This window comes from Dermochelys coriacea, chromosome 2, assembly GCF_009764565.3.
Source record: "Dermochelys coriacea isolate rDerCor1 chromosome 2, rDerCor1.pri.v4, whole genome shotgun sequence".
Taxonomy (NCBI): domain Eukaryota; kingdom Metazoa; phylum Chordata; order Testudines; family Dermochelyidae; genus Dermochelys; species Dermochelys coriacea.
In genome coordinates this window covers 213934652-213951063 of record NC_050069.1, presented here as the reverse complement: position 1 = coordinate 213951063, position 16412 = coordinate 213934652, and the positions used below count along the sequence as shown (strand labels likewise).

The window sequence follows — 16412 nt, the reverse complement described above, 5'->3', positions numbered from 1 at the left end:
TGTTTGTTTTATTTCCAGTTTCCCTTTTTATTTCATAGTAGTTTGTTCATAAATTTTCAAGAAGGGAAATAAACAGCTTAAGTAAAAATGTATCAGCTATGTAAAATACTGTAATGAAGTAAATAAGAAAGCAGCAAGCAGAGGATAATTTTATTTTCTTCATTTATTTAATGAGAAGTTTTTCCATTAGCCAAAGAAAAAATGATAAATTAATGTACTCTGCTGTGAACACGTGAAGCATCTGAGAAAATGTAGGATATGTTTCATGTCTTGATAGCTTCCTATTGGTGTATTTCTACCCTTTTTCTCAGTTTTAGTTCTCGTGTGTTCTTTTTAAAATGGTAAATTAAATTAAAAACTTACAAAATACACTATAATCCACAATAGAGTATACTTACCCACCCACAAAGCAGAGGATATAAAACGCAAAGTAAAATATAGCAAAGGGTCCAAAAGTTACTAGAAAGAGCACAACACCAAGGCTTCCCCATCCCCATATGGAAAGACTGGTCTGAAATAAAAAACAGAACAGGAATAATTAATGCAATATTTGTACGTTTTGGAGAATTTTTAGTAGATTAAATTTAATGTATTGGAAATGTCTTAAAAGATTTCATAATGACTGCCCATTTCCATTTAGTTTTCAGAGTTTTAGTTTTATTTGACGTAAAGAGAAGAGGTTCCAAAGTTCCAGAAAGGACGTTTTTATCACTGAACATCTTTGGGCTAACAATCCAATTTAGCCAACAATCCGACTGCATGATTCTTTCAGCTACTAATCTCCTTTCCATGCAAAAATTAAATATTACACATCCTTCCCTCCTTTACACACTGTGTTACCCTACTCTGATTATGCATTTGCACACTTCTTTTCCTTGGGTCCTCTTATTTTCATGTAACTTTCTACTTCTTCCTCCTCTGTTACAGTCTGTACAGCTCTTTTGAATGTGTCTCAGACTTTCTGGAGAAGTGTGGGAAGTGTGATGGTTCTCAGGTAACCCAGGACTCTGAGTCACCCCGCCTCCAGCAAGAGGAAGCCTTGGCCATGGTGGCTGGGTGTTAGCCACTCATGCACTCTCCTCTGGGCTATACCAGCTTTGTCTTTGTCTTGCAGATTAAAAATAGGGGCACTCCAGTCCCTGAGTCTCTGAAGTGTTCTTCTGTGATCTCCAGCTCAACACTTGCTACTCAGAAATCCCAGATCCTCTGCCCCCAAAGGAGCAGTGTGCACCATAGTTTTTCTTAAATCACTGCTTCTGTAAAATCACACTGCATTTATAAGTAGGATTTATTTAAGAAAGAATGGCGAGTTAATTGGAAACAAGAGAGTGCAGTGGAAACAAATGGTCATAATACAAAGCCAAATCATAAAATGCAAACCTAGGTCTACATTTATTAATAGTTAATTTTCCCATCCAATAAAATGACCTCACACACACACACCACACACACACACACACACACACACACACACACAGAGTGCAATCTGTTGCAGAACTGGCCGGCTTCACAGGAACCAGGATCCAAACTCATGAGAAAAACCACTTGTGACATCCTGGTACCCCAATATTCACCACTGTCATGTAATTAGGATATGTTTTGTACAAAGTATGCCTTCTAAAAGTCTTGATCTGCTTGATATTAATATCTCATTGGATTGTATGTGCTATCATTGTATGTGAAGTTCTAAAGTTTGGCTGTGTATGTGTTACTGAAAAATGTGAGGTTGAAAAACACCCACAAGGAGCCTTTCAGGTGCAACAGTAAAAAGGCAAAACAATGTTAATAGCTCATTGAGAAAATACACACAAGCACAGGGATTACCCCAGGAACTTTGTACAATAAAAACCTCTCAGAGATAGCACTACCCCCTCCCACACCCAAACTCCGTTGCTGCTGGGGGGAGGAGGCAGGCACAGAGCAGATAGAGAGCCCCCCCAGCACCCATGGGGCCCCAGTGCAGTCTTCCCTCCCCCTCCCAGTTTTATTCACCAGTATTTTCAGTAAAAGTCATGGACAGATCACAGCTGTGAATTTTTGTTTACTGCCAGTGACCTGTCCATGATTTTTACTAAAAATACCCAGAAATAAAACACAGCCTCACTTATAATCACTTCAAAATTTATCTTTTATGGTTAATAAACTTATTTTGTTTGGTCTAAAACCAGTGTGTGTGGAAATTATAACTTGGGGCAGAAAGCTGTGCATCTCTCTCCACATTGAGGGTGGGGGCAAATTTCATGAGCTTATGCTGTACAGTTCTCTGTGCAGCCAAAATGGTAGAATTTTGGGTTTACACTCGGGGGGGGGGGGTGCACGTGAGTGACTGGGCAGTTCCTTAGCTGAGCCTTCCCATGCAGAGCTGATCTCAGCATCTGTGTGTATAGCTGTAGCTGGGTGCGTCCCTACCTGTATGCGCGCTTGTAAAGTGCGGTCTGAAGCCTGAGGGAGGGCTTGACTGGCTTGCCTCAGCAATACAGTGTAAAGGGAGCTCAGGCTGGTGGATCAGGCGGGCTCAGTGGTAGCTCATTCCCAGGTGGCACCCCGAAGGGAACCCGTCACACAACCTCAATCCACAAGATGTTTCCTCGGTGAATGGATACAGAGTGCCTTTCCCCATACTGTGTTACACTGAAACAGTATCTTGTCTTTATTCATAGGCAGGGTGATTCTCTATCTGTTGCAGCGTTCCTTTTGTACCTTCACGTGATTTCGATTGTTTGCAGTTTCTCTGGTGGTGTTCCATTGAAAGTCTTGGGATGGAACAATGCTAGATAATTGAGCCTTGCATTATATCATCAACCAGGACAGGGTGACAACTCCTTCCTGCTTGAATAGGCAATCACCAAGACAAATTATCCTGGAGATTAACTTTTACTCCATGTCCGTAAAGTAAACTTTCACTATAAATGCATTTTCCTTAAATATTATCCTCCATACATCTTACAATGTATATGAACCCTGACAAGTTACAAGCTTTTTGTAGATACCTTATGGATACATATTCCACAAGATATGTTTGGCCCAGTAAGTGTGTCAGGTCTGAGGTAGAAGTCCTTTGCCAAGGAGTCTGTGTCACAGGAAGTATATGCTCAGGTCACACAATAACTATCTTTCCACTTGTACACTACCTTCCATAGCCAATAAGTGCTGCTCCTTCATTTAGGCAGAAGGAATTATATTAAACTAGGGACCAACACAAAATGGTCCATCCTCCACTAATATCACTGCATTGGCCAAGAGCTGCATCAAACATTCTGTTGAAGGCTTATTTGGAGGGCTAAGTTAATTGTGTGTGTCAAGTTCTCAATGACAGGGTCAGAGAATTTAAGGACAGATCTAGTCTGTATATCAAAGGCCACCAATACCACCCACACAGAAGTCCATTACAAGCAATCTATGTTGCTCCACAATATGCTCTCCTCAGATCACTTTACTGTCGCACATTTTTAGACCTCCTCCTCTTGTCAGGAAGTAATAAATCTGGGACCTGATGGTACCAGTTTTGTATGTAATTAGGAGCTCCTCCCTCTTTATGAAGTATATATTGGCAACAATCAGGCCTGGGCTGATTAACCCAAACAAATCCTCACCAGCTTCATTTCTGATTCCAAAGGCTCGTCCTTCATGACAAGTGTCATAGCCCTCACTGTGTTCTCCCACATGCCTGTTGAGATCTACTAAAACAGTCAAGTAATTAGTTTGCGGTACTTCACTTATAACTTGGTTCAACACTATCTGGAATTCCTCATCCCCCTCAATCATACAACAAACCTGCAGCACAATATCTGCATGTAACATTAAATATTTGTTCTCTGCTCAGTGCAATTTTAACTTTCACCAGCAAATCACTCTTCCTCTGGATGTCCACAACCTTACCCTGTAATATTTCTGATACGATTATTCCTACTCTATTCCTCCTTGATGCAGAGCCATAATACATCTTGTAACCCACCCTGATGTTCATGGATTTTGATCCTTCCATTTTGTCTCTTGTATGCAGAAAACATGCACTCTCCTTTTCAAAACTCATCTACTTCTCTTCATTTCCCAGGCACCATTCTCACATTCAGGGAAGCCAAATATAGTTGGTGGGCTCACCTTCTTTAGCCGAATGCACCTGGAACGCAGTAGCATCTTCCCATTTCCCCAGACATCAGACAAAGTGATTATGCATCATTTCTGATGGATGCCCTCACTTTGTACTGACTCTCTGAATACAAAGACCCACAGGTTATGTCTACACTGCCTATGGAAACAAGCTTCTTAGCTTGGATCGATAGACTTGGGCTAGCAAGTCTCAAACTAGTGTTCTACAAATAGCAGTGTAGATAGTGCTTTGAAGCTACAGCTCTGGCTGGAGCTTGGGCTTTGAAACCTACCCTCCTCCCTAAGCTTCAGAGCCCAAAGTCCAACCTGAGTAGCCAGTTCAAAGCACTGTCTACACAGCTATTTTTAAGAACATTAGCATGAGCCCCGCTAGCCCAAGTCTGCTGACCTGGGCTGGGCGGCTTGTTTCCACAGACTGTGTAGACATACCCATAGAGCATATGTGATTGGCACAACTTTTACAAATCAGTTGGCCAGGCCTGATGTTCTTGATTTGAAATTGGAGTTCCTTCACCCAGTTGGACTGCCTAAGACAGTTTATGAGCCCCATCTGTCTGGAGCAGTCTGGTTATAAGGTGCCAGACACTCGCCTTTCCCACCCCCACTTTCAATTAAGAATGATTCTGCCACAAAAAGGAAAGCGGTAGCAGTTTATCTGTCAGAGGATTGGATCATTCATAGATAGATGATAGATGATAGATGGATAGATATTATACCAGCTGCAGGAGGCATTTTCTAGGGCGTGAAACCCACTTCGACCACGAAAACTCTTTTGGGGGGTGGGGAATATATAGAACTATGGAAAGGAATATATAGATTAGCCAAGATCAGGCAAAGAAGCACAAAAGACTTGGGAACTGTGAAGTATGTCAAAGATAAAAAGAGAAGAGTACTGGTTGAAGACGGTGAGGTCATTTAGAAGTGGCAGCAGTTTTATGAGAAACTGCTCAAACAGAATGTGAATAAACCACTGAGGGACGTATGTTTCAACCACCACATCACAAGACCTGTCATTATAGCAGACTCAGTCAGTGGGGAGTGTGGCCGGGGGAGGGTCCCAGAGCTCGGGATCCACCTCGAGTCCAAATGCTGTCCTGCAATCCAAGCTCTGAGAGTCCGAAGCCTCTGACTCGGGCCAGCCACAGGTGTCTAACTGCTGTGTAGACATACCCTACATATTACTCTGTTACACTGCTTGTGTTCCAATGTGAACACTCAGGAGATAGAGTAGCATATGATAGAAAACAGACAGAAAATTTTAATTCTTGCTCAAATCATTGTAAGATGAAGCCTAGTATATTAATCTAATGAGCGTTTGAGGAGTAAATTAATTCTAGACAGTTACTTTACATAGTTCAATGGACAATTCTTCACCTTGTTCTGCTCATTAAGAAATTGCCAGAATAGTGGAATGAGATTTATGTTGTCACAATGCTCAATTAGTATTTATACTGTAATTTGTAATATGTACCCAGGGTCCCCCAGCAACAAAGTAGCCCCCAGATACAGTTTTAAAAGTTCAGTATAACAGTGGAGATAGGACCTGAAAATATGAAGATAGATGCTTTATATGCACAGACCATTTTTGCAGCTCGCACCTTGGATGCAGATACAATTATCCACGCAGGTCTCTGCGGCACACACTCACAAGAACAGAGAGATTGTCACCCAGCCCTGAAGCTGCAACTCTGCTTTCTGAATCACATATCAGCAGCAATAGCTAACTGAGCAGTCTCGGTGTTATAGTCCCCAGTTTGCTCAAATGGAGGAGGTAAACGACAACTCCCAGAAGAGAGTGTGACGGCGTGCTCCTGCATAGCGAGCGAAGCACTGTGTGTGTTAGAGCTACTGAGCACCCTGTGGGAGGGCCGTGCTGCACACAAGGGCCCAAGATGTAGCCTCCCAGTTGCATGGTGACTTGGGGAGCTCTTATGTAGAGCCCTGCAAATATCTGCAGCCAATTTATGCCAAGTGTGTGTAATTTACCACCTCTTCCATTAGTAATTAAATGACATCCCTGTGGAAATTCCAGCAATTGCCTACGGGGAAGAACAACATTAAGTATTTAATGTACTTGTCTTCTAATGTGGTTTGACAGTTGTAAAACAAAAGGAGATCCAGCAATATGTTGTCAGCCGGCTCCCCTCGAAGAATGATGAAAAGTCTACCTTTAATTCTTATTCTCTGAAAAGAGTTTAGAATATTCAGAGTTTACACACTTTGGCTTCGACTTTATACATGAAAGTCAGAAAGCTCACTTTCTAGAAAAGGTATTTAGACCATTAGGAGAGTCAAAAGCCATATAACCCAAGGGAACAGATATAATAAAGTGGCCTCTGTGCCTTTCTGGAGGAAAAAAGAAAAAATTTCCACCACTCAGGATAGATTGCTGGGTGAGTAGGTGTCTCAATCTATCGTAAGATATAAAGAATTATATGTGATTCTAAATCCTATTGGAATGTTAAGAGTGAAGTTCTGCTTTCCTATTGGTTTAAATTACTTGTTTCTTCCTAAGAGAGAGACTAGTCCCCTAAATAAGTGTCCCAGTATCTATGGTAAGACGCAGTCATTTGCAGAAGGGAGGGCAGGAGGGCTCAAGAGTTGGAAGAGGTACATTTTTCCTTCCAACGTCAGAGATTTTTTATAGATAAATATTAATTAAAACATTAATACAATTCAAAATCTAGTAGCTGAAAATTGAAACCTCTACAGATTTTTTATTGCTGTGAACTGCTTACTAGATAGACTTATTCTTGTCACAGAAAATGACAAGCTATTTTATCTCTCGTTCTCCCCTTGATTCTTCAGACCCTACATGCATCTTTCTATCATGAAAAATCCACAATTCCAGCTCCCAGTCTCCTTCCAGATAGATCAACTTGGGGGGGTGGGAGGGGGAGGTCAACAAGCATACAGACAAAGGAGATCCAGTAGATACAGTGCATTTCTGAAAATCTAAAGCCTTTGACAAGGTCCTTCACCAAAGGCTCTTAAGCAAAATAAGCAGTCATGGGATAAGAGGAAAGGTTCTCTCATGGATTGGTAACTAGTTAAAAAGATAGGAAACAAAGGGTAGGAATAAATGGTCAGTTTTCAGAGAGGTAAAGAGTGGTGTCCCGCAGGAATCTGTACTGGGCCCAGTCCTATTTAACATATTCATAAATGATCTGGAAAAAGAGGTAAACAAGTGAGGTGACAAAATTTGCAGATGATAGAAAACTACTCAAGATAGTTAAGTCCCAGACAGACTGTGAAGAGCTACAAAAGGATCTCACAAAACTGGGTGACTGGGCAACAAAATGGCAGAGGAAATTTAATGTTGATAAATGCAAAGTAATGCACATGGGAAAACATAATCCTAATTTTATTTACACACACACACACACACACACACACACACACACACACACACACACACACACACACAAATGATAGGGTCTAAATTAGCTGCTACCACTAGAGAAAGATCTTGGAGTCATTGTGGATAGTTCTCTGAAATCATCCACTCAATGTGGCAGCAGTCAAAAAAGTTAACAGAATGTTGGGAATCATCAAGAAAGGGATAGATAATAAGACAGTAAATATCATATTGCCTCTATATAAATCCAGGGTATGCCCATACCTTGAATACTGCGTCAAGATGTGGTTGCCCCATCTCAGAAAAGATGTATTGGAATTGGAAAAGGTTCAGAAAAGGGCAACAAAAATTATTAGGGATACAGAACGGCTTCCATATGAGGAGCGATTAAGAAGACTGGGACTTTCAGGTTGGAAAAGAGGCGACTAAGGGGGGATATGATAGAGGTCTATAAAATCATGAGTGGTACAGAGAAAGTAAATAAGGAAGTGTAATTTACTCCTTCTCATAATACAAGGACAAGGGTCCACAAAATGAAATTAATAAGTAGCAGGTTTAAAACAAACACAAGGAAGTATTTTTTTTCATGCAATGCATTGTCAACCTCTGGAACTCTTGCCAGAGGTTGTTGTGAAGGCCAATACTATAACGGGGTTCAAAAGGGAGCTAGACAGATTCATGGAAGATAGGTCCATCAATGGCTTTTAGCCAGGATGGGCAGGAATGATGTCCCTAGCCTCTGTTTGCCAGAAGCTGGGATTGGGTGACAGGGCATGGATCACTTGATAACCTGTCTGTTCATTCCCTTTGAGGCACCTGCCATTGGCCACTATCAGAGGACAGGATACTGGGCTTGATGAACCTTTGGTATGATCCAATTTGGCCGTTCTTTATGTTCTAACTTTAATAACCAGAAAAAAAGTTATATTTCATCTACAATTTCAAAACCACTGTTTTTTCCAACGTTTTCTAATGAAAAAACAGATTCTTCAATTCTTCTTTCTGCCATCAAATTATCCAAAATGAAATGCTTGGCTATGTTGATTTAACTTGTCATCATAAGGCGTAAAAACTAACCCCCACTGAAAAGAATATGGCAGTTCTCACTTTGCAGCATATCTTGTGTCAGAAGACTAGAATCTTTTACAAAAGCTTAAATTCTGAAGAAAATACCAGAAATAGCAAAGATCTCTGCCACCCTAAAAGTTGGCATTTGCAGGGGTCCTTATTGTAAGCAAGCTCCTGTGTGCACCATAGCAAGGTGCACCAAAATTTCTGGAAATTTTACAACAGCTTCATTGAATTAAAAAAAAAAAAGAGGTTTGTTAATCAATTTCTTCTGTATTACTTTCACTTACGTTAAATTCTATTTATTAATTTATTAGTCTCTAAGGTGCCACAAGTACTCCTTTTCTTTTTGCGAATACAGACTAACACGGCTGCTACTCTGAAACCTGTTAAATTCTATTTTACACTATCATCATATTTCAGTACACCACATATTTTTGTATGGAAGTCGCCATGTTTTGGAATTGAGGCCTTTGGCAGCTGAACAGAGAGTTTGGGATTGTGGGATAGAAACACTGGCCAATATTCTCAAGTTTAGTCATCTAGAGATTTGAGGATTTGGTTGCCTCTTCTACTCATATTATTCCTGTATATCTTCCTGTATGTGTTTTCAGTAGAATCATCATAACTAGGGCTAGATATTTCAAAAAAATATGACAGTTTAAGTTTTGAAGAACAGTTCTGTAACAAGAAATACATTTCCTGGCTACACAATAAATAGGGCACTGATGCTAACTAATCATGGAATCTTCTTCTAGCCAATTCAGTTCAAGATGTAATTGTTTTCTCTTTGAGCAAAACACTATGGTCTAGCAGCAAAGTCAGAAATAAAAGACTTAAAAACAAGAACACAAAAACAAAAGTTCCCATTACACAATATGACAAAACAAGGTTCCTCCAATTCTAGGTGCTCCTCAAGTTTACACAAAAGGAAATGCATTCACTGTGCCCTCAAAAGTGTGCTAGGTGTCATAACTAGAAAACAGACATGGCCCCTACTCCAAATAGCTTAGTCTAAGCAACAACAAGAGAGGGCAAGGGAAGACATAACAGATGGAAGTTAGGGTATATGGGGACCAAAATTTATAAATACAAAATCATACTAGATTTTCTCTATAATTTTTAAAGTCATACAGAATGCTTATATTGAGGCTTTATTAAACATGGATTGCAAGATCTAATCTTAGAAGTCTGGGGAAAAACTTCACATTGAGAGGATATGAGACTCTCTCTATAATTATCGAATACATCTCCCTTAAAATTTTCTGGGTAGCCAGAACAGTGAATTTCTCTACCTCATACCATTTTTTGTAATGTAGCATACAGCTGCCAAGAGTCAAATCTCATTAGGCATTTTAATCGGATTTCTTAAGACTAAAATTTAACTGACCCAATTGTATAGCTCTCTCACTACTAGGTACCACTGTATTAATTTTAGCTGAGATATTCACCCAAATTCTTCTATACTTTACGAAATGGTACATAATCTTATTGTTTTCTAGCTACTCAAAAAAGCTAATCTTTAGAAAGGTATTATTTAGGCTTCTTGATAATGGGATTCCCAAGAACAATTTTAAACAAAGTTTGCAGCATTAAGACTCACAGCTAAATCTGCTTCTTTAAAATTTATCTATCAGCTATTGAAATTATAAAAGAGTTAATGCAAGGAAAGTCCATAACTCTACTGTGCTAGCATAAGGAGTCACTCCAGGAGAATTTGCTACAAACACATAATACTAACACCAGCTTAGTAGAAAATGCTGCAGAATTATTTACTTTAGCGTAAGCAGCTAATATTCAAATGCCAATATTTTCCAACTCCCACCCAAATGCTGAAGATGGACATTACCGCTAATGTTGCTGTAAATAATCAATGTAATTTACAATTCTGCAGATTTTTCAAATATTTCTAGTTCTACTATATTTATTTTAAAGAGAAAACTATTCATTCTAGAGGGATATGTGAACTAATTCCCTCAGGAAAGAAGGTTATGCTTTGATTGTTAGGTGGAGGCATTTCTCTAGGACTCTCGGGGTACATCTACACTGCAAAAAACCCTGCGGCAGCAGATCTCAGAGCCCAAGTAAACTGTCATGGGCTCATGATACAGGACTAAAAATAGCAGTGTACACATTCCCATGCAGGCTGGGACCCAGGCTTCCCTTCTCACCAGGTCTCAGAGCCTGGACTCCAGCCCAAATGGGAACATCTACACTGCTTTATTAGCTCCACAGTCATTTGACCCAGGCTCTGAGACTCACTGCTGTAGGGTTGTTGTTTTTTTGCAGTGTAGACATACCCTCAATCTCAATGACAGAATTTTTACTATACCTTTTTTATAGACATGTATATACATGTATAGACATCCTATAGAAAGCTACTTAGACTCCAGCATATAATTTAGGCCTCAATCCTGAAAAGACTTAAACACACTTAATTTAAACAGTTCAGTGGAATTATTCACTTGCAATTAAGCATGCAAATGTGGTTGTGGGATTGAAACCTAAATTGAAAAAAAATTATGAAAAATTATGAAAAAAAAATAATCACAGCTACCCAGAAAGGGGGTTTCCATAAACATTATTTCTGCCACATAGCTCAGAGTTTCACAGAATTCTGTATTGTTCTATAGTTTGTTCTTTTTCTGGGTCCCAATTTAAGAACATAGCATGATCCAGCTCTCCAGGGAAGGAAGATGGGTCAGTGTGCAATTATAGATAAGTAATTCCTTTCTAAAAGTACAGAAGACAGACACATCCTGCCACCAGCTGCATCAGCAATTTGTAAGGGAGGGAAACAAGAAATCATGTTTTTCCCCCTACTTCCCTCACCTCCACATACCTGCCTCCTCTCCACGTAGTGGATAGGCTAAATAAGAATAAAGTTGCTATAAACATGAGAAGGGAAGGGCCAGGTTAATGGCTGGCACAGACAGGGCTGATAGGACAGGGCTGTTTAGAGGCACTCCTTGATAGATCAGCTCTGTCTCCTGGTCAGATTACTCCAGGTTTCTTTTTTAAGGACAAGAACGGTGACTGCTACTACTTTCTCCTAGTATGAAACTAAGATGCTCACTGAGAGTTTAGAGGGTGGGGAGGGCTGTACTTTTTCTGCCGGGTAGAAAGCCTAAGAGAAGGAAAGCATGTGATATCCAGGTGCAAGTCCTGTGAAACTGATTAAGTGGGGATTGTGCCCACTTCCCTTTTTAACAATAATAGCAGAGCTTGTTTATGGATTTCCTCCTGCCCATGAAAGGCTTGTATGGTTTGCAACCTGCCTGGGGTGTGAAAAGTGAAAAGATATTCCAATTTCTGACTAGGAGGTTGTGGCCTTCTCTCTTGCTACCATAATTCATTCCTTTGTCACCACAAAACTGGATTGCTGCAATGCACTCTATTGGGAGCTACATCTTAAATTCATTTGGAAACAGACTAGGCTGGTGGTGTATTCTCTACCGTTTGTTAAGCAAGGTCTCTGACCATGAACTTGTTATTAAAAAGGTTATTGTTATTATTAATAATTTGCATTGGCTGTCTGCAGGTTTCCAAGTGGAATTTAAGTTGATGGTTATGACCTATGGTATGAAGCCCGTAATGTCCTTGGGCACACCTTCTTAAGAGATTATCTTTTCCTGTGCCAGAATGCCATAGTGAAACCAGCAGAGGTATGCAAGCCAGACTCCCTTAATATAAAGGGAAGAAGATGCTAGTATGATGGACCCATAAATTCAGAATCTGCTCAACAGCCCATATTTGTTGATTTTCATAGCATAATGCAAAATACACCTTTTTACATAGTTTTTTGGGTAGGGAGTTTTGCAGTGTTACTTAAGACAATATTTAGCAGATTCAATGTCTCAATTTTTCACTTTTAAGTTTAGTTATTGTTTTACACAGAGTTTGGCTCTTCGATTCATCTTTAAGTTTTAAAAAATTTGGAAGGACAATGGGCACCTAGGATAAAGTACCTTTTTACTGTTTTGGTCTCATAAAAGCGGAATTAAATACTCACATTAAGACCCTGCTCTATACCACTGCAGCAAAGTGATAGACTTCATTTCTCAGAAACCTCCAAAAAGCTAGATTGCAAAGAAGGATATTTCAAAAGTTTAGGGTCATTAAGGGAAATGCACCAAACCTTTTAAAAAGGTACACTGTGAAAATGTTATTCCTTGTATTAGAAGCTGAATGTAAGAATTTCTGGATTTGCATAATGATTCATGTTACAAGTTATTAGTAAAAATCAGCAATTTTGTTTTTTCTGCAACACACTAGCTTTCCACATTTTTGAACTAGCAAGTTCAGAGACATACCTAAAGATAATTTAAGATGTACATGTAAAAATAGAATTTTTTGTAACATTTTTAGAATAGCATAAATCCCATAACAGGAGTTTTTATTTTTCCATATCTGTGGGAATAGGTAATTCTGAAACTGAAAAACACAAAAATGGCAGACTAGGTTACTGAATATTTTGCTACTGTAAGAATCTATTCTGTATTAAGTGAGAAGTGCTGTTGAAATGGAACTTTCCTCTCTTTAACTGAACGAAGATTAACACAAGGAGCACAAAGCAGCGATTTTGAAACTGTGTTTTACAAGTTACATATTTTTAAATTACATAAATTCAGTTGGACTTGAAGCTAAGTATGGAAAGCCCTGCTTCTTTCAGGAGAGAAAGACTCGGCATCATCAGCTATTTGTTCCAGCTCTCGAATTCCACTAGTTCCAGATTCTGAGGATAGAGACAGTCTTTGGAAAGTGTGGAAAGAAATAGGTAAGTGGATAGGGAGTTAGCCATATTCAGAATGAGCCAAATAGTTAACAGTGTTGCCAACTCACAAATAATGTTATTTTGGACCCTGCTGCAACTGGTCTTGGGAAGACTGCAAAAGCTTCAGACTTCACATGATTTTGTGATGCTCATGCTTTTACATCCCAGTCCCCACAGACAACCTTCACAGGAGCATAGTTACATTAGCTATGCTGCCTAGCTACTGACACCACAGTCTACTCTTAGACCCAGGTAAAAAAGACCAAGAATCCTGACACCCAGAGTCTCACGATCCTGACAAGGGCGGTTGGGACCAAGAGTCAAAACAGGGTGAAACCTGAGGCCAAGAGTAGCAGAGAAGTTTGTAGTCAAGTTCCAACCTGGGATCAATACCAAGGATGAGAGTCCAAGTTAGAATGCAAGGTCCAAACCAAGCTTAGGTCAGAGTCCAGAGTTCAAGAGCATAAAGCAGAAATGAACGTGGCAACTACAGGACACCTATGCTGTTGACTAAGTACTTCCTGGAACACCCTTTGGGTTTATATAGGGCGGGGAGCCAATAAGGAGCCATGAGGTTACTTTTTTGTCTGTCAGACCCCTTGAGAAGGGACTTCCAGTAGACTGTGTCCACAGCAGGTCATGGGTAATGGAGCAAGGGTTGGTTACTGCTGCTGTTAGATGGCAGAGTGGAGATGTTTGTTGCAGGCTCGAGTTTGAGACCCATGAGAGTATACTGCTGTGTCACAAATACAGCTGAGTGAATAATTACTGTTTTGGTTTTGTAGCTGAACCAAAAAAAAAAATCCAAAAAAGAATCCAGCTCATTTTGAACAGACACTGAACTTTTGGTTTTTCCTCGTCAAAATGAAAAACTGAAAAAATGTTGCTTCTAAGTGACACATTTCAACATTTCCAAAATATTACTTATTCAGGTTTGTTTTGACTGAAACTAAATGCATTTTTCAGTGTATTTACTATTTGCCAAAAAAAATTGTCGCAAACACATTTAACCTACTGGCAAAACATGTCTCCTTGTTAAACTCTAGTCCACATAAAGAACAGTAGTATGCTTACTTCCATGTCAGCTAAAAGAGTAACTGTTGGGAAGAGGTTTGTGCTGTGGATCTGTGTTCAAAGCTCTGTGTTCAAACTCTGCTGATGATCCACCATGTGGGAGTGGGAAAAATATACAGGTGGTATAAAAAGTTAATGTAGAAACCTTGCAATAGTTGCTGGAATGATTTCATATTGCAAAACATTGTATTTAGAAATGAAATTGAATGTTGTGATAATATTTGTATTACTGTTGTATTTTTACTGTTTGTGTTTTAGTTAACTGGAGCTATCTTTTTAGGAATAGGCTGTGGCACCATTCTAGAATGTATTTGAGATGCAAAGCTCTGAGAGAGACATTTTGCCTATGTCCAGAGAATGGAAGACTCTGCATGTGTAAGTTCCAAGAAGTTCAGACTGTGATTTAATAAACTTGTTTTTCCAAACAGCAAGTCTCAAAGATAAAACAGTAATGCTTACGAGGGACCAAAAATCACATTGCCAAAGGGAGAGTAGGCAACTAGGTGCCCCATATAGCAGTTTGAGATGGCCATCTTCATACTAAAATAGGAAATGAGGAAGTGAAACCACTTACATGGAAAGAACTGTCAGATGCACAGTGAAAGTGGAAAAGGAAATCCCTGATATTGTCATTTTAATAACCCAGGCATTACTTATAATAAAGAGTAAAAAAAATACATGAGACAGAAGCATGAACTTTCTTGACAGCATCTCTAAGTTGTTTTTTTAATAAAGAGAAACAAAATTCTAATGGAAGTTGGCATAAAGATTCAGCTCCAGAATCATTTACCTGAACCTCAAGACTTCAAGAATGGGTTACCCCCATTACAGCTGTGGTAACTTAAGACTTATCCTACCACTACCAAGAAACAGACTGATTCACATAGATAGTTCTCCTTTCCACGCAGTGGAGTTAAGAGAGAGTGCAGGAAGGACGTATCTATTCACTACAGAGTGGTGGCAGCAAGGGTATCTTTGGAACACCTACATGACAATCATTTATTTTGAATTATCAGCTCTATTATAATATTTTAATTAAATTCCATTTAGACAATGGTTTTATTTAGTGTAGTTTATGAGTAGCTACTATAGAGCAAAGACAAAACTACTCAGTTTGCACAAAAAATTATCAAATCAGTGTATTAGTTTTTAAATAAGAAATACAGTGTTAAATTTTGCCTAATATTTAGCATCACTGCTAGAGTGATAGAAAACTCTGTCAATGGATGGATAAGTTATAGCACATACAGTAGTTATCAGACATTGTACGACAACTAACCTATACATTTGAGTTTAAATATTTAATTCCAAACACATCTGCCTTTTGGTTTCCAATTCTGAGAGCAATAGAAATTTTTTCATGTATACACCTTTATATAATTAGGTTAGAGGTCATTTTAGTGATTAAACACTTAATTATTTGGGGATTTAAATTACTTCAGCTAGCATGACAACTAGAATCTGGAACGTTGTAGGTGGAACTAGAACTCTGATTTACACAGCATATATCTTTAAAAAATGTCAGTGAGACACAGCAATCATAACACGTGAAATAAACTGCTGAAGTCTTTACACCTCAATGACTTAAGGTCTTGACAACAAAGTGAAACTGATGTCAGGTGGAGTTTTGCAGAGTCACAGCTCTGCAAATTACTTATTCCCAACTTCCTAGTAGCATAGAGAGGCAAGTAACTGTGCTAAACTGTAGTAATATAACAACACAACTATCAAGATTTAACAATTTGTCTTTTAAAAAGTTACTTCTGTGATCCATTCTCATCCTAGAAAGCTATAAGGCTATGAAAAATTACAGCAAGGCATGCACAATAACCCAATTCTCTCATTACCTTTCCCATATTGCAAAGGAAAATTGATCGGGGGGAGAATCTATACACAAAGTGACATCAGGTAAAGAGACTTAACTAATTCCCTTTGATCTTTCAAGTTACAATCATTTTAGGTGTTACAACAGTAGGAAAAATGTTTCAGACACTAATGGAACTGAGTTGTCTGTGTCCCTTTAAAACA

General features: G+C 39.1%; 1 protein-coding gene across 6 annotated transcripts in view; it reads right to left on the bottom strand.

Moving 5' to 3' along the window:
- SNX13 (sorting nexin 13) overlaps positions 1-16412 on the bottom strand; it is a 169641-nt gene that overhangs the window by 120811 nt on the left and 32418 nt on the right. For 4 of the 6 annotated variants that reach the window (XR_006279380.1, XM_043509219.1, XM_038390132.2 and 1 more), the window contains one exon: positions 399-511. The exons of 1 other annotated variant lie outside the window; for it this stretch is intronic. Coding sequence is in view for 3 of the 5 variants with exons in the window: in XM_043509219.1 (XP_043365154.1) it covers positions 399-511 (113 nt within the window). In the remaining 2 variants the exon portion in view is untranslated. Of the gene's footprint in view, positions 1-398; positions 512-3593; positions 3678-16412 lie in introns of those variants that run through there. One more of the 6 variants, XM_043509218.1, reaches the window with a different exon arrangement.